At 35.2% G+C, this 20,555-nt stretch overlaps 4 protein-coding genes across 9 annotated transcripts; 3 read left to right on the top strand and 1 right to left on the bottom strand.

Moving 5' to 3' along the window:
• The first annotated feature begins 1,117 nt into the window (after positions 1 to 1,117).
• Positions 1,118 to 4,383, top strand: LOC111807405 (protein RGF1 INDUCIBLE TRANSCRIPTION FACTOR 1). Of its 4 annotated transcripts, XR_015411888.1 has the most exons (5): positions 1,118 to 1,307; positions 1,614 to 1,960; positions 2,451 to 2,603; positions 2,735 to 3,022; positions 3,789 to 4,383. XR_015411888.1 is itself a non-coding variant. In XM_087117793.1 (4 exons), the coding sequence occupies exons 2-4, from the start codon at positions 1,631 to 1,633 to the stop codon at positions 2,969 to 2,971; spliced, it is 720 nt and encodes a 239-aa protein (XP_086973919.1). In that variant the 5' UTR covers positions 1,118 to 1,307; positions 1,614 to 1,630; the 3' UTR covers positions 2,972 to 3,526. The 4 variants fall into 4 exon arrangements, 3 of the variants coding, with proteins under 3 accessions (XP_086973919.1, XP_023548890.1, XP_086973924.1); XM_087117793.1 differs by lacking the exon at positions 3,789 to 4,383 and having other exon boundaries at positions 2,735 to 3,526; XM_023693122.2 differs by lacking the exon at positions 3,789 to 4,383 and having other exon boundaries at positions 1,692 to 1,960; positions 2,735 to 3,526.
• LOC111783289 (binding partner of ACD11 1) lies at positions 2,886 to 7,716 on the top strand. Of its 3 annotated transcripts, none has more exons than XM_087117791.1 (5): positions 2,886 to 3,022; positions 6,204 to 6,307; positions 6,404 to 6,479; positions 6,571 to 6,654; positions 6,925 to 7,716. In XM_087117791.1, exons 1-5 carry the CDS (start codon positions 3,020 to 3,022, stop codon positions 7,489 to 7,491), a joined length of 834 nt encoding a protein of 277 aa, XP_086973917.1. In that variant the 5' UTR covers positions 2,886 to 3,019; the 3' UTR covers positions 7,492 to 7,716. The 3 variants fall into 3 exon arrangements, with proteins under 3 accessions (XP_086973917.1, XP_023520082.1, XP_086973915.1); XM_023664314.2 differs by lacking the exon at positions 2,886 to 3,022 and adding an exon at positions 5,102 to 5,365; XM_087117789.1 differs by lacking the exon at positions 2,886 to 3,022 and having other exon boundaries at positions 6,198 to 6,307.
• Positions 7,717 to 7,889: 173 nt separating this feature from the next.
• Positions 7,890 to 12,834, bottom strand: LOC111810283 (cyclin-SDS). The gene is made up of 7 exons (XM_023696967.2): positions 11,544 to 12,834; positions 11,279 to 11,446; positions 10,303 to 10,469; positions 9,390 to 9,518; positions 9,075 to 9,255; positions 8,448 to 8,492; positions 7,890 to 8,305 (listed from the first exon to the last, which is right to left on the bottom strand). The coding sequence occupies exons 1-7, from the start codon at positions 12,684 to 12,686 to the stop codon at positions 8,276 to 8,278; spliced, it is 1,863 nt and encodes a 620-aa protein (XP_023552735.1). The 5' UTR covers positions 12,687 to 12,834; the 3' UTR covers positions 7,890 to 8,275.
• A 3,396-nt stretch (positions 12,835 to 16,230) lies between these two features.
• Positions 16,231 to 19,805, top strand: LOC111801845 (alpha,alpha-trehalose-phosphate synthase [UDP-forming] 6). Its single transcript, XM_023686042.2, has 3 exons — positions 16,231 to 18,732; positions 18,822 to 19,095; positions 19,335 to 19,805. The coding sequence occupies exons 1-3, from the start codon at positions 16,721 to 16,723 to the stop codon at positions 19,635 to 19,637; spliced, it is 2,589 nt and encodes an 862-aa protein (XP_023541810.1). The 5' UTR covers positions 16,231 to 16,720; the 3' UTR covers positions 19,638 to 19,805.
• Positions 19,806 to 20,555: the final 750 nt, after the last annotated feature.

A 20,555-nucleotide genomic window follows, 5' to 3' on the forward strand; every position in this document is an offset into this window, starting at 1 on the left:
AAATACTTTTACTATTAATATACGATAGAAGAGGTAAATAGAATTTCTTATTTATATTAGCGATAATTTTTTTTTTAATAAAGCTCGAAGATGTTGATGCTCTTTTTAAAAGTCGCAAGTATTAGAATTTTTTTTTAAGTTATGTTTTTTTCATTTTCTAATTTTCTGATAATTTATTATTATTTTTAAAACCTCACATCATCTCAATTGTTATATATACTTACTTTTAAATTTCTATTTAACACGTGTTTTATTTTATTTTATTTATTTTACTTCAACTATTCTTAGGTACATAGACCGACAATATAAACTAATAATTAATAATAGCTAATTAAGATCCAACCGCAAAAAATCCGGCCGCATGTCAAAAGGAAATGCCACGTCCTAAAATCTCGCGCCTTTTTCGGCGGTCAATGACTCGCTGCGCCCCATGAGTCGCCACGTGTCAATGTAAACCACCTTTACTTCTCGGCCCCACACGACCGGAAAGAACCATTCACATTTCTTCCAAATAACAAATTTTTTGGGTTGTTTTCAACTTAATCCTAGTATTTTAGTAAGTTACCATTTAGTCCTTCAAATTACAAAATTCCCATTTTTGCCCCTATCAATTGGTAAATATTAAAATTAATATTTATGCCGTAATTCTTATTGAGCTTATAGAAATTTAGAGCAAGAAAATAACCAAGAAAAAATTCATACCTTCTCCTCTAAATTTCTAGTAAGCAAAAATTTGAATTTTTTTTTTTTAAAAAAAAAAAACTTAATTTTTTATTTAAAAAAATAATAAATATCAAATATATCTTCAAAATTTTTAATTAGTCACGTTTGGACTGATTCGAATATATAATTTTTTTATTAATATCATACGACTAAATTAATTGAAATATGCTTAAATAATTAAAAGAAAAGTGAAAAAAAAAATTATTCCAAAATAGTTAAATGTGAGAGGCTATATTGGAATTGTTTAAACTCTAAATTGAAAAGAAAAAAAAAAGCTTAGCCGTCCGATGGCGACAATCCAACGGCCAGCATGCCTTCACCTTCATGGCGATCGTAGCCCACATCCCTCTGTTGCCTAATAAGTGCAAATATGTACACACGCAAACACTCATAAAAGATTTTTGTTTATCAAACCAAATAATAATAATAAAAAAGATCCTAAAGATTTCTGTTTCCATTTTCACTTTAATCTTCGTTCTTCCTCTTCTTTCTTCCTCCATTTGCAGCGCTTAATCCAATTTGTCCGCCGCTTCCTCTGTGTCCTTGTACTGGTTTCAGTCTTCGTCCTGCAATCGGAAGAATCTGTGAGTATTTTAGTCCTTTTCGGTGAATGTGCAGTTTTCGAACTCTTTTTCTTTCGTTTTTGTTTGATTCTTCCACGGGAATGAGTATTGAATTCACTTGCTTACTGTTTTTTTTTTCTTTTGTTTGGGGAGATTTTATGATGTGTACTTTATAGTGTCTGTTGGCTTCCGCGATTGATACTTTTGATTTTTGAATCTCTCTACTTATGCGATTGATTGTTATATTGTGTATATTGAACTTCAATTCGAGCTCGGTTACTTGAATGGCCGTTAAATTAATTAGTTCAACTCTGAATTTGTCTGCAGTTTTTCTCAAGAATTGGATGAAATTTTGTGAAAGAGGATCGGAATCTTACGGAGTGATGGATTTCTTTGGTTTTGTAGGTTATAATTATGCGAGCTCTTTAGTGAAGAGAATGGAAACGGACTGGCTTGGTACGCTTTTGAATACGAAATTCTTCGGTTCTTGCGATCTTCATCCTAATCTCAGGAAAAATGAGAAAAATAAATTCTGCATTGATTGTAGTGTTAGCTTCTGCAAGAATTGTACAGTACATGATCTTCATCGGCAGGTTCATATCTGGAAATATGTCTATCACGAAGTTGTTCGCGTTCAGGACGCGGAGAAATACTTTCGCTGTTCAGAGATTCATGTATAAAACATTTTTTCCCTTATTACAACTCCAGTAAGATATCGATTTAATAGTCTTCCATAGAAAAGATTTCTGAATTCAATCTTTGTGTTGCTGATCTTTTTGATTTTATGAAGTTGAAATCATTGAGATTTGAGATAAGTTCTTATTTTATTCTAACACAACTTTTAATTCTTTAGCCGAATCTATCTGGTTTTCAACCACTTCTTGTAAGGATCGAATCCGAGGTGACCGTTTGTAGAGGAAATCTCAGAAGTTTGATTTTGATCTTTACCATTTTGAATGAACAAATCATATTGTTTTTGTTAATCTGAGTCCCGTCTGATTCCATTTTAGTTTTAGGAATAAAGTTTGTTTGTTATCAATTTGTTTGCTTTCTTTTCTGCTTGTTGAAAATGATCAAACCGAACTATTTCTAACATTCCCTTTCTCCTATGGCATTTCATCTCTATGTCTTCTAACTTGAAACCTCTATTGCTTGATTCTGCAGACATATAAAGTCAATGGTGAAATATCTGTTCATCTAAACTCCCGTGGTCAATCCGTCGACGCCAAACCACCAAAAACGAAGTCCGGTGGTTCTTGTGAAGACTGTGGTAGATATGTACAATATCCCAATCGCTTCTGTTCAATTGCTTGCAAGGTATATAAAAACATGAGCCATATCACAACTCTGCTACTCGGTAGATTGCTTAGACTAAGAGACCATATTCTAAGCAATTTAATTACATCATGCACATATTGCTAACAATTCAACTGCTGCAAAAACATCAGGTTTCTGTGAACTCAAAGCTTAAAGACCAGAGCATAAGAACCATCGTATCTCTGAGCCCGGATTTCGGTAACTTATCGTTCAAGGAAAAAACTAGCGCCGAAACAAATGCAAGCGAATTGGAATCAACCATATCAATTGCAGAGTCCAGGGAAGAGACCAAAGCTAGCCCTTCATCATCTTCACAGCCAAGAAAACGCAGAAGGAAAGACACCCCTCACAGATCTCCATCCTTCTGATAAGATCCAACATTTTCATCTTCTTTTTAACTTCCTTGTGGCTCTCAAATGGTACGCTTCTTAAATTTTATTTGCCATGACTCTTTACATGAAATGCCTAGTAGTGAAATCATCAATATAAAAGTCTGAATTTTAGAACACAATGCATTCTCACTACTCGCATGATTTCTAAAATTTCTTTCTACAGCTTTGACTAGAAACATTAGCTGCTTGAGAAAGCTGACATGAACAGACATTTTTGACCCATTCTGAAGAATTTTTAATGTCCATGTGATTGCATTTTCTGTCTGAAATGGTTAAACATAGCTATTCTTCATCACTACAATTAGCATGTGAGTATGGGTCTTATTATTGATGAGAATGTTTGTAGATGTGTTTACACGAAAGTTTGCTTTCCCACTTTTTCTTTTTCTTTTTCTTTTTCTTTTTCTCTCTTTTTGCTGTATGGCCGCCATGGAATTAGAGCTTCCTTTTGTCTTTGTTGACTAACTTGGGACTCACTTCCTTTCGGTTCATGTATTCTTTAAATGTTTTATTTAATTTAATCTTTTTAGATCCAATAAATCTAAAGTTTAGGGAGGAGATGTTAGAGACTTTTTCAATAATTTTTAGGATTAAAAAAGAATAAAAAAGTGGTACTAAATTTGAAGATAGGTAGAATAAATTTCAAAATAGTAATAAACTTTTTACCTTTTGGGTCGGTGTGTCAATATTTGGTAGCTATTAAAAGAGGGGCCCCTCTATCCCTCCTCACCTTTATTTGAATGATGAAAGCAGGCTTTTCTATGTGATTTTTTTTTCCACGAGAATATGGCAGACAGAATATGGCCAATCCCACAAGTGAAATAGGAGATAAAGCTTAAAGACAGGCATCGTCGGTACCATGCAATTGATTTTATTTATTTTGTTAATTTAAAATGCGGCTTAATTATGGAAATGGTCATATCTTTTTTACCCACAGAAGACTGCCATTAAATGTGGTTAATAATTTTACATCAGCACATATAAATTTTTAAGTATGCATTAATCATTATTAAAAGGAAGCATGTGGTGGAAATTTATCTCTAACTCATTCTCTAATCTGGTAGAACTAATAGTAGCTGTTTTTGGAGCAATTAAAGAATTCTAAATATAAGCACGAGTCATGACCCACAACCCTCCAACTTTCCCACCACTAATACTAATGCTTTGTCACAACTAATTCATATATAGCATTTAATTAACTATACATTATTTTATTTTTTCTTTTTGTATGAAAGAATCCTAATAGAGAAAGAGCTTGGTGCAAGAAGAGTTCATATTAGGTGGGGGAGATTAAATGGAATAATACTTCCCTTTTGATTAAACAACTTGCTTCTTTGTTAAAATCGTAGAATCTATTGTGTTTTTTTTTTTTTTTTTTTTTGTTTGACAATTTGCACGTGAGGAATTCGGCCTCCGACTTTGAGCATATGCCTTAATTGTTTAGATAGAATATTATGTTGACATTTATGAAATAAAGAAAAAAAAAAGTTCTCTGAATTATTATTTATTAAATGTTTGATTTATAAGTAAAGATTTTGGATTTGTTTTAAAAAGAGATTTTTTTTGGAAAAATAATAATGGTGGCTAAACTAGTCGTCATATTAGTTTGTAAATTTGTTACATGGAAATATTTCCCACTTGGTATATTCTTTATTTCTTTTACCACTAACAAAGTATATCTTTTATATTACGAATGAAATTAGACAATAAAGAACAATTAAAAAAAAAAAAGAAAAAAAAAAGAAAAACTAGAATAAAATGAGTTGAAAAATGAAGGAAGTTGGCCCAAGTTTCCAGCCCAAGCCCAACCTTATATGAGGCCCATGCCCATCATAGTTTTTTCTAAAGCGTTATGAGATCGAAAGATTAGATCTAAAGGTTCTTATTGAGCTAAGTAGACCACTCCCCCGTTTTTATTATTTAACAACTTAAACTTATTAAATTTTTAATTAATATATTAATCTATTTATGTAATAAATTATATTAAATTTGAACCATAATTTTTACAAATTTTAAAATAAAGGAATTAAATGGTTAGAGAAGAAGTTTTAAATTAAAAAAAAAAGAAAAAAAAAAAGAAAGTATCGAGTTGCGTCACAGTTATATACAGATCAGAGAGGTATAGGAAACCAAGTCAAACCTGAAATTGTGTCGCTCTTACTGAACAAACAAAAATGAAAAAACTTCGCAAACAAATCGTATCCATTTCCAGAACCGAACTACCCAAAAAAACTAAATCCAAATCCAAATCCAAAAATCACTTCCCCTTCCTCGCAACAATTTATTATCTTCTCTTCCCGCCTTCATCTCATCATCTTCCGCCATAGCTAATTCCCTCTCCAACCTTTCTTTTGCCGCGCACAAATGTCGGTGAGTTCATCATCTTCTTTTTGTCTGTCAATCTTTGATGCAGATCTGCCGCATTCGCGTTTGCTAATTTGTTTTTCCTCATTGTGAATGGTTGTGATGGTGATTTAGGGATTTGTGATTGTAATGTGGAATATGGTTTATGATTTTGATTTTTCAAGATCTCTGTTTCTGTATTCTCTTGTTCCTACAGTTTGTGAGAAGATTTCTACTGCTGTTGATGCATTCGTTCTTCTTTCGTACATTTTTCTCGCTCGATTTGCTTCTTATTGGAATTTGGAATTTGGAATTTATCGAGAAAAGGTTTAGATTCTCATTCTATCCATAATTCATGAACAGTCTCTTCGTCTATTCCTCCTCCTCAAATCAGCTCAGCTGTATATCCCAATTCCCAACTTCTTTTTCCTTCCTATTTTGATTTCTCTTTGAAATGTTGAACTGAATGGAAGTGAGAATTACTAATGGTTAACTCACTGCTAAACCCAATTTTTTGTTCTTAATTTTCTTTTTCTGAAATCAGCTACTTGAATCTAATCCTTGTTCTTTCACTTTGATGATGAACTGAATGGAGTGGAAGTTATAAACTGTTGAATTATCTCTAAACCCAAAAGCTTAAATTTGTTTTATACATTTTCTTAGGATGTGAATTGAGTATTAATTTGACTCGAGAATTATCAGTGTTCATGGAGGAAGAAATAACATTGTAAAACTTCAAATGCAGAGGTTTAGGCTTGAACATCAATCTTAGATTGATTGATGTCGAAAATTTAATCTTTTATACATATACATATTCTTAACACGAACACTTGCATTTCTTCATTGTTTTTAAAATCCGATGCAGATGAGAACTGTGAAGGTCAGCAATATCTCGAAGGCTACTTCGGAGAGAGATATCGAAGAGTTCTTTTCATTCTCTGGTGAAATCCTTTATGTTGAAATGCAAAGGTTAATGATTCTGTTCTATGTGTTGATTTATTTGGAAAAAAAAAAAAAAAAAAAAAAAAAAAAAAAGCATGCTGAAGAATTTGATTTTGTTTGTAGAGAAACTGAAAATACTCAGGTTGCTTATGTTACATACAAGGATTCTCAAGGAGCAGATACTGCAATCCTTTTGACAGTATGTTCCTTTATGAACTTTGATCTTTTTTTTTTTTAATTTATAATTATGTTTTTAACTTTTTTTTCCCCTTCCTCTTTGGATATCTCAGGGAGCAAAAATTGGTGATCTATCTGTAACAATTGGTCTGGTTGAGAATTATCATCTTCCCCCAGACGCAATGTCATCAATCCTGGTAATTCTGCCTTGTTTATCATTATCAAATGTCTTGTGTGTATGCATTGTCGATGCTCGAGTTTATGCACGTAAGCGAATTACGTGTTTTGGTCATTGCGAGTTCTTGAAATCATTTGGTTCAAAGTTCTTCATGCTATTATCAGCTTCTTCAGCTGTTTGAAAAGGTTTTGAATTCTTGAGGATCTTAGGGAAATCAAGTAGCTGTTTTTGTCTAGAAAGAGGGCTTTCAGACTACTTACACTGTCTTAAATGTAATGATCTTTTGAAGGATAAAAGGCAAACTGTTACTGGGAATGCTCCGAATCAGGCAGAAGACGTCGTAAGTACAATGCTTGCTAAGGGCTTCATCTTGGGGAAGGATGCTGTCAATAAGGCAAAAGCGTTCGATGAACGACACCAGTTGACATCGAATGCTTCTGCGACCGTCACGTCCATAGATCGCAAGATGGGCATAACGGAGAAGATAACTGCAGGCACAGCAGTAGTAAATGAAAAGGTCAGGGAGATGGATGAAAAGTTCCAGGTTTCTGAAAAGACGAAATCCGCTCTCGCAGTGGCCGAGCAGAAGGCAAGCAGTGCAGGAACTGCGCTCATGAATAACTATTATGTGTTTACTGGAGCAGCATGGTTTTCAAATGCAGTAACTGCTGTTACAAAAGCTGCTGAGGAAGTGACTCAGATGACCAAGGCGAAAGTCGAGAAAGCCGAGGAGGAGAAAAAGGAGAGTATATACCGCGAAAGAACTGGGATCATCAACAACTTCGCCGAGCTCCATCTCGACGAGCCATTACCAGGGGAGCCTGCTATTGTTCCAGTTAATTCAGCTGATAGATAAACAGTAAGTTGTGCATCATATTCATGAAAGCAGAAATCCTACACTTGTGAATTACTTTGCTTACTCATTTTGCTGTATGATATACATTTCATCTAGATGTTGAAATGTTGCGACATTCTTTTGGGTACAAAAAAATTACTTTTTGGATACTTGATTGTATACCGTTTCACTTAACTAATGTAATTTGTAATTTACAAATATAGATTATTGTCTCGTTTTCTTTTACCGTTTCTTTTGATTTTAGGGTAATATGAATTGGCATATTTGCAAACGTAGAACATAAATTGATTTGTGAAGAATATCAGTACTTTTGTTGTCTATTTCATCTCATCTCAGATTTTTCTGTAATAAGCAATAAGCCAACTAAAGCTTCTAAAACACAAACAAACCTAATAAGATGGCAAAACTAGCAGAGTTTAAGTATGCTTAGCAGTGACATCTAAACTTGATCGTAATCATTTACATTTTAAAGCCAATCACTTGGGTACTAAAAATCTCATCGTACCGAGTCATATCTCTGAGTATCAAACGCATACAAGTTGTAATTCAACACTAAATACAAACGATATTGATGAATTATTGAAGCATGTAGATGAAATTCAAATGCTAATTGGTATGAACTTGAGTAGGTCTTAATATGATTCTCGTATAAAAATTTGAGAAAAACTTATCGGACCTTTAGGCCAAAGAGGATTTTTGGCAATCCATCATATACTTTTCATTCTATTGGTGAAAGAATAGAATCGAATGTAGATCTAATTTCTGTCAGGATATGATGCTTGCATCATACAAACTTCAATAGCCACTCCAAGCTCTGTTAAATTTAATACAGCATCAGTAACTTTTGCTCATGTTGACTTAAAAGTGAATCTATGGAATCAAGTTCAATGCAATAATATAGTTTTTTTTTTTTTTTTTAAAGTTCTTGCAAATCCTGTCTAGTTGACTATTTATACCTCGATACATTCGGGAAGATCATCACTTTCTGTTCTGACATGCGTCTGCAAAACCACAAAATGCACCAAATATTATGAGATAGATGCATAGAGTCTAATAAAAGGGTCCTTTCCATTATTCTAGAACTCGAGAAAAATTTCGAAGTAGTAATTCTCGAAAGATTTCCAAAACAAAACTGTGATAGTTTTGTCAATGTGATCAGTAGGTTCGTGAGTTCACAACACAGAAAATGAATAAGAAAATAAATTATTTAAAAAAAGAACCATATGTACCTCCACTATACTTTCAATTTTGTTCAGAAAAGGGAAAAAAAAAAATGCATAATCTGGAATTTTCAAGAACCAGATTTACCGGGACTAGATATTCTTCAAGTCAGTAGGAAATATGCACGAGATTAACAATAGAAATTTTACCGACATAAATTTAATTATGCATTCAAAACAAATATGAAAATTTTAAATATGTACTTTACATTATAATTGATTCTAGTTGGATATAGATTATGCTATTTTTGTAAAATTTTAAATTTTCTACTTCTAGATTTGAAAACAAATACTTATATTATTATTCTATTAGGTATATAAATAGATAAAGTGAATTTGTCTAGCAGGTATTTGAATTTTAACCTCGATGACTCGTTGATTTGGTAAATCTTGTGTTTCTCCGAGGGATGCCAGGAGGACAACCGCAGCTGCAATAGTTGAAGGGAAATAACAAAATTGGACTTGATCTGTAAGAACGAGCACTGCGAAGTTCTTAGCTCGATTCTCCAAATCTGAGTCCCCTCCAGCAGCTTTCAGGTAGAACCTAATATTATTTTCAAACACCCATTATCAAAATGCGATATTAGAGTAAGTTATTCGCAGTAGATTCAAATTGTAAGTGGGCGGAAGGAGAAAGAATGTCCCATAAATTGTTAAGTTAGTCGAAGGAAGATGTACCCCAAGAAGTTGTAAACAGTTGGCAGGAAACACTGGAACTTTAGGACTTCTTGAACAAGCCATTCCATGCCAACAACTTCAGATCTTCTATAGGTGTTGTCCCCTACACGGATGCTCCTTTGCTGCATCCTGAAATGCCGAAAATAAAACCAATCAATATGCTATAGCTTTTTCAATATATCCACCAAGCTCGAGACCCACTGGCTTGGATACCTTCTCAATTCTCAAGGCTCTATTTAATGAAACAGACGATAAATTTAACATTTTGCATGTGAAGTACTAGTCAAAGATAAATGAAGACCTGATAAAGCAAGTTTGAAGAAAGAAAATAGAAGAAAAGAATTGCTATAAAGCTGATTCATATTTGACTCGGCTCGGCTTAGAGCTCAGATCAGCATTTTATTGTCTGCGGTCTGACCATGTGATTGAAGTGTTTCACTATAAAATGTTTCCCTGTTGGGTCGGGTCTCTTCTGTGCACATGAGTTGTTAACTTGAGAACTATAAGATACTATTATTGCAATCTTGGATGGGTGGTGTACCGTCATTAGTAAATGGCTATTATTTGTTACATAGCGGCTGAAAGAGGACCTACAATATAATCACAATGTGACAACATTATTTTGTCCATGTGAACGCAAAGCTATCGGACCCGGCAATTTGAACTTAAGGAGGACATTCAAGACTATTAGATTCAATTACTTCACACTCTAGTACTAATTATCACACGACCTCAACTTACTCAATTTTACACTCGTAGATCGACAAAAGAAGACAAACACGCATACAGTTTGTTTCCAAACAATATTCATAAAAAATAGACCAACGAAGTTAAGAACTTATAGTATATAGCAACTACACTTGTTAAAGTTAAAACTGAGATGCACACAAATAAACAAAGAAAAAGAAATTACCAGCTGTATGATTGATTTTCTTCAATTCTAGTGGCCAAAGTTAGACATGCTACGCCCAGAATTTGAAGGTGTCTTCCAGCTTTGAAGAATCCTTTGCTCAGAATCTGGTCGAGAAGGGTTACTCCTAAAAATGTCGTCTCCTGATGAAGTTTGGTATCTCTCGATCGCTACATTATTCAACAAAATAAAGCTACATAATGAAAAAAGTTTGACGAAATGATTGATGACAAGTCGACAAGTCCTAAGCATGAAAAGGAATTAAAAAATTATAAAGAATGCATTTCGTGGACTGGAACAGTTGATATGAAACTAAAGGATTCCTGAGAAAATCTCAACTTTCCCGTCCATATGAACACAAATCTCGCTGCTACGAATATGCAAAATATTATCAAGATAAAAATAAACTGATAATGTAACCAAGCAGAAGTAAGAAATGAAATGAAAAAATGGGCTAGATGCTGCGCAGTCCGTCAAACTTGACTGATTCTAGGCGCCAAAAGCGTTGGACGCGCGGCAAGCCTCATTCGTTAGAAAGTGCTTATTATAACTTGACGGTTCAACTATTTAACAGGAGCAAAATCATGAACAACTGGCTTTAAGTAGTGAAATATTATAGTACTTAGTAATTTTCACTGATAAATTACAGTTACGTTTAAACCAAAGAGGCGATAGGATTTGCATACATGAAAATACATTAGATGGTAGCAGTGAATATTGTGCCAATACCAGAAAAGTGCATTGTTGGATTAAGTTTCATATCAAATGAGGCAGAGAACTAATTTGATGACCTGTTAAGAATGACTTAGTCATTCAGTTGACACTGAAATATGACAGTGCCTCAAACGTACCTCTGTACAGTTACCAATGTCTCAGATTAGCAAGCTATTAACGTTTAAAATGGAATTTCTGTGCAATATCTTATGCTAATTAACGAATTATTGAGAGAAACGCGGTGGTTTCTAGTTCAAGGACTTACTTCAACTATCCATTGAACCATATTTGATCGTTGCTGGAGGATGAGATCGCCATAATCCGTCGTGGACCGGTACTCATCAACGTAGTCGCGAATAATCAATTGGCGTCTTTCTCTGGTTCTGAATATTCGATAGGTTTCTTCATCGTCCAATCCTTCCAATCTCAAAAACTAATTTTAAATAAATAAAAAAAATATGTAAGTTGTTTGATTAGCTGCAGGTTTGTTGCCGATGAAACGCTAAGGAATCATGAAATTGGAGTATTACCAAAGATTGACCTGCGTTCTCTTCTTCAATTGACGAGCTAGTTCTGATGTCTTGAGAGGCACATGATCTTAAAAAATCGCTTCTGAACTGCAGTAACATGCTAAATGCTGATGAAGGAGCTGCATCTTCGTTCGATTTCTCTGAAAAGTCGCTTCCGGATTCCAAGAAATTTGAAGGAGTGTAATCTGAGCAGTCCGTATCAGAAATCCCCATTAGAATAGTTGACTGAAGCTCGCGCAAGTCCTGGCTAGAGTATTCCGAAACGTCCTCGTAAGATAATTGCTCCGTGCAAGCAAGATCCGATTCAAACTTCAAGCTGTTAGGCCACTGTTCTATTGTCGAATCCGACTTCGAAATAGTGAAAGTTTCATTGACCTCATCCCTCGGTATCTCCGGTACCTGAAATTCCCACACTCTGTTCTCCGCAACCTCTAATCCTTCCTCTTCGAACGAACAGACGCTCTCGAAGATAGATTCAGCCCAAGACTCTACACAAGGAGTGAGTGGCACAGCTCCCTTTCCACAAAGCTTCGACGAGACATCCGCATCAGTCAGTTCGAACTTCAGAGCTCCATTTTCCGCTTGATCGGCTTGATCTTCATTTTCCTCTACGGTTCTCCTAAAACCACTCCTAATCTTCAACTTCGAGCTACTCCTTCCGAGAACAACAAAATCAACTCCAGAATTCGACTCCACGCAAGACGATTCAGAAACTTCGACGTTAGCCTCATTCCTTCCCTTCTTAACCTCACAATCCTCGTTAAAGCAATCTCTCGCTACTCCATTGGAAGCAGAATCCAAATTCACTTCAATAAACTCGGCACTCGAACCAAATCGCGTCTTCCGCAAATTCGTCCTCGCGTTCACAGCACCACTCTCCAATTCAAAAACCGCATTGAGTTGACTAGAAACCTCACCTCCTCCTCCTCCTCCCTGGAAGGAACCGCAGCTGGACTCAGCCGCAGCAACGGAAGAAGAAACAAGACCAACACTCGTACACGGAGCAGCCGAATCCGACTCCGGCAAGCAGAAAACAGGAGAAATCCGAGCGCGTCTCCTGCGAGGAAGCTGAGAACGAAGCTTCTTCTTGGGAGGACACTCCGATTGCGGTTTCGGCTTCGACCTTCGCTTCTTGGATTTCATCGCGAGGAGAAGGAAGAGGAGGCTATGCAGATGAGTTTGGTGATAGAAGCAGTTATGGAAGTTGTGAATTGGAATTTGGAAGTGAGTTAATGGAGTTCTGAGAGGCTCTTTAGTAATTATGTGCAACACAAGTCTTTCTTCATGTGTATTCTGTTAGGAAGTCTGGCGTGTTTAGGATTTGAAGATGAGTGGGCGTACTTGATCTTGGTTATTAATTCATTTTTAATTTCCAAATATTTTATTTATATTAGCTTCATTTTGATTATTTGGATACTAGTTTGTTATTAATCATATCATTGTTCTATATTATCTCATAATCAACACCATATCTACATCAATTAATTTATGATTTATTACTTAAATATCAATATAATGTTTGTATATCATTTATACATTTGTCTGTATATTCAAATTAATTTGTGAGTTACACTTTATTGAATGATTTAGACCAACAAAATCATAAATAACTAATGTTTTTATGCACAAAATTTTCGAATGATCTTGACAAGGGAAAGCACAGTGTGTCACAATTGTACTCTTGTGATAGCAAAACAACGATTGTACGACACTTGTTCTAATATGATAAATAAGTCAACGGTATAAAAATTGTAAGTCATGGACAATTCGGATGTATAATCGAACCTCGAGCACGTTTGAGAGAAAGTGTTTTGAAAAACGTGAGGAGGAAATGCTTTAAAAACAATTGGTAAGAAAGCAATGTTATGGGCTCAAAGCAAATGAGCAACTACCACAATTTTGATAGCATATAATCCGGGTATAAAGAATTGACGACGAGTCAAATCCTCCATAGTACATTTTAGGGCATTTTAGTCTATTGAGCGTAAACATAATTTTAGTGAACAGTCGCGCACTATTGACATGACATGAATAGTAAAAGTCTAGTCATACATGAAAGCAAGTAAAAGAGACTTTGAAACATACATGCAACCATGGACCACACGTCCTGAATAAACATAACTAAGATATTTGACACGCTACCATAGGCAACACACCTTGGACAAAAATGATCGTAACACAATTGATTCGGTGTGACAATGAGAGGTGGAATTTGAACCAGCAAAATGAGCGTAGTAAAATGTTTGCATTAAAAAAATATTTAGATAATCATTACCTCTAAAATTAATATTTCAATATCTCTAATTAAATCTTATTGTTTATATAAAAATTATGGAAAAAAATTCATATTTCCTTTATCCACATAAAAACGTTTATTTCAAGTCATAAATATATGAGTTGTTTAAAATATGTTTATTTAATTTAAAAAAAAAAAAAAAAACAGGATGAGATCAAAGATAATATAAAAAGAAGATAAGATTATCTATTAGATTATTGATTGTTCCAAATACCTCTTGAATTTTCCTCATAAAATATATTTATTTAAGTTTTTTTTAATATATGTAATATATTATAAGAAAATGGGCACTTGAAGGCTACATTTATATAAGAAGTCCGTTAATACTACAATGGGCCTAGCACAACCTCAGTCATCGGCCCAATTATACTACAATGGGCCTAGCACAATCTCAGTCATCAGCCCAAGTTCCAAAGTCCATTATTGTAAATTCCAGGGAAGGGATAAAAATGTAATTCCAAACTCGAATTCAAAATCCAGCCTATATTAAAATTGTTGCATTTTAAGAAGCTTAGGGATAAGACGAATAAATTAATATTATTAAGGCATATAAAAATGATTGAATCAAAGCAATTAATCCATATATAACCTTTTATTAATTAAGAGCTCCTTGGGTTCCATTTAGGGGAACATCAATCATATCCCTTCATATGCAATGCTTAGAACTAAAATCATTCTCCAAACTTAGGGATAAACTAATTTTGCATATGAATTATAAATCTTTTCAATTAATATATGTATTCGTTTGTCTCAATTATTGTCGCTATTATTTAAAAAAAAAAAAAAAAAAAAAGTTGTTATGAGTAGATCAACGACAAGGATGATGCCACGTAAGGAGTGAGCAGCATAATAACCATGGAGTGGCAGCACAGACAATTGCAACTTATTTAATCCAAAAACCTTATCCGGTTTAGTTGAGAAACGTGCTGCTGCCCGCTGGTTTTTTGGTTTATTTTCACTCCCATTTCTTCGTTATCCATTTTGCTGCATCGCTATCATAATTTTTATTTATTTATTTTCTCTCATGCGAAATTAAAAATAAAATAAAATTAAAAATAATAGCTAAACTGAGAAGAGCGTGCCAGGTGTACCATCCTGTGCTTCGTGCTTATCCACGTCAGAAACCAAGACCCCAATTTACGCATTAGATGGATTAAGTACATTATCCATGTTTTCAATTTATCCTCTTACTTGTAGAGCCCCCTTGGGCTTACGTGGCATTTTCGGTCAATGTGACGTCCAGCTGGAGTCAGGTGGGTGTGGCTGGCTGTTCCCAATCTCCGATGTACCCCTTTTTTTTCTTTTTATTTGAATTTAAATTTTAAATAATTTACCTCTCGGTATTATTTTTTTAACCCCATCCATGTGACCCATATGAAAGGACCATCTCACGCCGGAGAAACGGAATGGCTTTATTTTATTTAATCCATAAAGTTTTGAGATATTGTAATTAATTATCTTATTACTATGCCACGTCAAATCATCACCCCTTAATATTATTTGTTTGGTTGCTCTATGCGTATAAGAATGTGATTTATTTGGAAATGTTAAATACATAGGTTGATTTTATAAAATATCCATATATACTTATTTATTTTCTTTTTTATATATTAAAATAATTATAAATATAACAATATAAAAAACAATTACAAAGTTTAGTATTTTTTAAAAAAAATGTTAATCACTTATCCGACTCATCCTATAATTAGTATATTTTATTTTATGTAATCACAATGGTCGGGCATAAAAAATAATTTATTAATCACTAATTAAATATATTATCAACTTTTTGTTATTAAAAAAAATTGTTTGGACAGTATGTAATTTTAAAAATGTTATTTAATAAATAAATAAAAATTTCACATATATAAACCAATTCATTCAAGGCGTGTTTCATTATAAACAATAATATCACGTTCTATATAAACTGCGTTTAAAAAATACTAGTTTCGTTAATATATTTTTTAATTTTTTTTTAAAGTTAAAATATAAAATTTTAAATATTACATTCATTCTTTACTTTTATTACAAAAAAAAATTCAAAACAACTTTTTAATGTGAGAACCAGAGTATTTTTTATGATATTATAAGATAATAATTAGTAGAAAATTTATAATATAAAACTGCCTCTGTGCAACGCTCTTAAATAATTACTAGAAGAAGGGAAAAAAGGGCTCCTAAGTGGGCCCTACTCACCAGTTCAATGCTCGTGGCATTGGCAACAATAACAATGGCAATAGCGGACTCACCAACGGAGCAAAAAAAAAAAAAAAAGAAAAAAAAAAGAAAAGGATAAGAACAAGGGGGTGGGAATTTATCCAGTGCTACTCAGATGTACCATCAAAACCCACACTCTTTACTTCTCCACCGTCCAATCTGATTTGATCTGACCCATCTGTTCATTCTCCTCTTCATCTCTCTCTCTCTCTCTCTCTCTCTCTCTCCTCTTTTGGATCACTGAATTCCGAATATGCTTCTTCCCACCACTTGAGCGTTGTTTCATTTTTTATTTTTTGTATTTCCTCTCCAAATTGGTAAATTATTTAAAAAAAAAAGTTGAAATTTGGATTTGTGTATCCTTTTCTTCGGGGTCTCAGTGGATTCATCATCTCAGTACTCTGGGAGAGACAGTGTGTGTTTGTGTTCATGTTCTTCTCTTTTCTTTCTTGTCTGAATCCAGTCGGAAGCCTTCTAGAAGTAGAACCAAACCCCCGTAATCAATTCTCCCCAACATTTTCTTTCAACCCCGGATTTTCAATTTCTCGTTCTGGTTTTGGTTCGATTTCAGTCGCTTTTTCCCTAGTTTTAAACGGGTTTTTGAAATACCCATTTCCCTCAGTTTCATGGATTGATCTTACAGACTGAAATCCCTTCAGAATCCATGGTTTCCAGGTCGTATTCCAATTTACTCGAACTCGCCACCGGAGAATCGCCGTCTTTCGGCCGTATAAACCGCCAAATCCCCCGGATTGTGACCGTCGCCGGCTTAATCTCCGACGTCGACAACGACCCATCCGAGAGCGTCTCCTCGGAGCCGTCCTCCTCCTCCACCTCTCGCGACCGGATTATCATCGTCGCCAATGAGCTTCCCATCAGAGCCCACCGGATATCCGGCAACGGCGGAGCCACCACCAACTGGACTTTCAGCTGGGATGAAAATTCCCTTCTCCTCCAGCTGAAAGACGGGCTGGGAGATGATGATTTTGAAGTGTTTTATGTGGGTTGTCTTAAGGAAGATATTCACCCAAATGAACAAGATGAAGTCTCTCAAATACTTCTAGAGACTTTCAAATGCGTGCCAACATTTCTCACTCAAGATCTTTACACAAGGTACTACCATGGCTTCTGCAAGCAGCAGCTATGGCCTCTGTTTCATTACATGTTGCCTCTGTCGCCTGACCTCGGCGGTCGATTCAATCGACCACTATGGCAGGCTTATGTTAAAGTTAATAAAATCTTTGCTGATAAGATCATGGAAGTGATCAATCCTGAAGACGATTTTGTTTGGATTCATGATTATCATCTTATGGTACTGCCTACTTTTTTGAGGAAGAGATTCAATAGGGTTAAGCTTGGATTCTTTTTGCATAGCCCTTTCCCATCGTCGGAGATATATCGAACACTTCCGATCCGGGAAGAGCTCTTACGAGCACTCCTGAATTCAGATTTGATAGGGTTTCATACTTTTGATTATGCTAGGCATTTTCTATCTTGTTGTAGTCGAATGTTCGGTCTAACGTATGAGTCGAAACGGGGTTATATCGGGATAGAGTATTACGGTCGAACGATTAGTATTAAGATCCTTCCTGTTGGGATTCATATGGGTCAGCTTCAATCTGTTTTGAGTCTTGGGAAGACTGAGGAGAAGGTTAGTGAGGTTATTAAGCAGTTTCGTGATCGGGATCGGATCATGTTGCTCGGTGTGGACGATATGGACATATTTAAGGGGATAAGTTTGAAGCTTTTGGCTATGGAGCAGTTGTTGATGACGCACCCTGAGTGGGAGGGCAAGGTTGTGTTGGTGCAGATTGCCAACCCTGCAAGAGGTAGAGGGAAAGATGTTAAGGAAGTTCGGGACGAGATGAAGGCAACTGTTAGGCGGATTAACGATACGTTTGGGAGACCTGGGTACGAGCCAATCGTGTTGATTGAGGAACCACTCAAATTCTATGAGAGAATTGCATATTATACGGTTGCTGAATGTTGTTTGGTCACAGCGGTTCGGGACGGTATGAATCTCATTCCATACGAGTACATTGTCAGTCGTCAAGGGAATGATAAGTTGGATAAACTCATGGGCTGGGAATCATCAGCTCCGAAGAAGAGTATGTTGGTTCTATCCGAGTTCATCGGGTGCTCTCCATCCTTAAGTGGAGCGATTCGAGTTAATCCCTGGAATATCGATGCTGTAGCTGATGCAATGGAATGTGCATTGGAGATGGCAGATGCAGAGAAGCAGCTCCGCCATGAGAAGCATTTTAGATATGTGAGCACGCACGACGTCGGGTATTGGGCTCGGAGTTTCCTACAAGATTTGGAGAGGACTTGTAGGGATCATGTGAGGCAGAGATGTTGGGGTATCGGGTTCGGTTTAAGTTTTAGAGTTGTGGCCCTTGATCTGAACTTCAGGAAGCTCGCTATGGAACACATAATTTCGACTTATAAGAGGACGAAGTCTCGGGCTATTCTTTTGGACTACGATGGTACGTTAATGCCTCAAGCTTCAATTGACAAGGGCCCTACTTCAAAATGCCTCGAAACTCTTGATACCTTGTGTCGAGATAAGAAAAACACGGTGTTCATTGTGAGTGCAAAAACTCGAAAAACACTTGCTGAATGGTTTGGCCCTTGCGAAAAACTCAGCATTGCTGCCGAGCACGGATACTTTATTAGGTGAATTCTCACACGATGAATACGTTCTCTTGTATCGTTCCATTGATCGTACATCCGAAATTAAAGCGATTGTTCTCCTCTTCTTTCAGGCTAAAGCAGGATGAGGAATGGGAGACCAGTTTGCCAGTTGCAGATTGCTGTTGGAAACAGATTGTGCAGCCAGTGATGAAACTCTACACTGAAACGACCGATGGATCGACAATCGAAGATCGAGAAACTGCACTCGGATGGTGTTATGAAGATGCAGATCCAGATTTCGGTTCGTGTCAAGCTAAGGAGCTCCTTGATCATCTCGAAAGCGTACTAGCCAATGAGCCAGTTACCGTAAAAAGTGGTCAAAGCATTGTGGAAGTTAAACCACAGGTACAAACTCATTGCCATCATCGTTTAATTATCATTGTTTCTGATCTTCGTAGTCCATTAATTTACTAAATATGAGTTACTTTAGGACTGGCTATAATCATGTGTACTGTCATAACTTTATTCGAAATCCTTAGAAACTATTCGTTCGATTATCGACCGGTAACTAACAAAACCGTTGATTTTAACTGAGGAGTATTTTTTCCTATCAACCTTAACAATGGATGACCTGATGATCGTAGGGCGTCAGCAAGGGTCTCGTAGCGAAACGACTACTCTCTGCAATGCAAGATAAGGGGACTCCTGCAGATTTTGTTCTCTGCATTGGCGACGACCGATCAGATGAAGACATGTTCAAGGTGATCTCAAGTTCCATGGCAGGTCCATCGGTTGCACCCCGAGCTGAAATTTTTGCTTGTACGGTAGGGAAGAAACCGAGCAAAGCCAAGTATTACCTCGACGATCCATCGGAAATTGCTAGGCTGATGCATGGTTTGGCTTCGGTGTCGAGGCCGAACGTCCCGCCTTATCCATCCCCAAGCTGAAGAACAAGGTGCATAAGCTTGAAGTTTTTTATTCGTCAATGTACATATTGCTGCAGTTCCACGCAAGGAAGAAAGTAAAAGATGTAAATGAGCGGGGCTTTGATGAACTTAAAAAAAAGATATGTGAAAAAAAATGTTTTTTTATTATCATATTATATTTTCCATGTATTTTTATTTTTCCTAGAGCTATAACTATTTATTTAGTTACTATGTTTGTGATTATTTATTTAAAAATTTCAAAGTCAATTTTATAATGGAAGATTAATTTATAAAATTAATTTTAAATGCAAACTTACCTAAAAATTATGGCAATAAGAAGGGTGATTATTAATAATTTAATGTGCAATAAAATTCAACCATTTTTTTTTAATCAACATTATTCAACAAAATATACTAAAATTTTGGTACAAGCAAGATAGCTTTAATTTTCTTTAATGCATATTTATTAACTTTTCTTTAATAAAATTTAATTATACAATAATGATAAACTTTAGGTCGTTTCAATAATGCAGAACATTCAATATTATCCATATGTAATAATTTTGTTAAGTTAGTATAATTTTCTCCTATGTCAATTATTGACTATTTAAAATTAAATTAATAACCTATAATCTTTATATGGATGGATATTATAAATGGTAAAAAAATATCAATTTTGAGTTTTTAGGACATGAATTTCAACTGATCAACTTAAACCTTATCCAACTTGCTCTCGATGAGATCATAGAGATGTTCACGAGGTGAGTCAGGACTATCTCTATCATCTCGAATTATTATTATTTTTTTCATGGATTGGGGCGGGGCAAGACCGAGAATATGATTCTTGTCTCCAACTCCATTTAGTTTATAGAAAGAAATCTTTCCAAATTTCTACCTCATTTTTTTGGTTTAAATGGTGATTTTAGCCATCAAGCTAAA

This window comes from Cucurbita pepo, chromosome 1 (assembly GCF_057944985.1).
Source record: "Cucurbita pepo subsp. pepo isolate OVF chromosome 1, ASM5794498v1, whole genome shotgun sequence".
Lineage (NCBI taxonomy): Eukaryota > Viridiplantae > Streptophyta > Magnoliopsida > Cucurbitales > Cucurbitaceae > Cucurbita > Cucurbita pepo.

What these genes read in the sequence shown, in the direction of transcription:
- LOC111810283 (XM_023696967.2), bottom strand. Translation starts at nt 12,686, where the DNA reads ATGAAATCCAAGAAGCGAAGGTCGAAGCCGAAACCGCAATCGGAGTGT. An exon ending in GAAAATCAATCATACAGCTG is followed by an intron (nt 9,519 to 10,302) that starts GTAATTTCTTTT and finishes TCGGCATTTCAG; the next exon opens with GATGCAGCAAAGGAGCATCC. An exon ending in ATCTTCCCGAATGTATCGAG is followed by an intron (nt 8,306 to 8,447) that starts GTATAAATAGTC and finishes TAAATTTAACAG; the next exon opens with AGCTTGGAGTGGCTATTGAA.
- LOC111783289 (XM_023664314.2), top strand. An exon ending in CTTTATGTTGAAATGCAAAG is followed by an intron (nt 6,308 to 6,403) that starts GTTAATGATTCT and finishes TTTTGTTTGTAG; the next exon opens with AGAAACTGAAAATACTCAGG. An exon ending in ATACTGCAATCCTTTTGACA is followed by an intron (nt 6,480 to 6,570) that starts GTATGTTCCTTT and finishes TGGATATCTCAG; the next exon opens with GGAGCAAAAATTGGTGATCT.
- LOC111801845 (XM_023686042.2), top strand. Translation starts at nt 16,721, where the DNA reads ATGGTTTCCAGGTCGTATTCCAATTTACTCGAACTCGCCACCGGAGAA. An exon ending in GAGCACGGATACTTTATTAG is followed by an intron (nt 18,733 to 18,821) that starts GTGAATTCTCAC and finishes CTCTTCTTTCAG; the next exon opens with GCTAAAGCAGGATGAGGAAT. An exon ending in TTGTGGAAGTTAAACCACAG is followed by an intron (nt 19,096 to 19,334) that starts GTACAAACTCAT and finishes TGATGATCGTAG; the next exon opens with GGCGTCAGCAAGGGTCTCGT.
- LOC111807405 (XM_087117793.1), top strand. Translation starts at nt 1,631, where the DNA reads ATGAAATTTTGTGAAAGAGGATCGGAATCTTACGGAGTGATGGATTTC. An exon ending in TTCGCTGTTCAGAGATTCAT is followed by an intron (nt 1,961 to 2,450) that starts GTATAAAACATT and finishes TTGATTCTGCAG; the next exon opens with ACATATAAAGTCAATGGTGA. An exon ending in TCTGTTCAATTGCTTGCAAG is followed by an intron (nt 2,604 to 2,734) that starts GTATATAAAAAC and finishes CAAAAACATCAG; the next exon opens with GTTTCTGTGAACTCAAAGCT.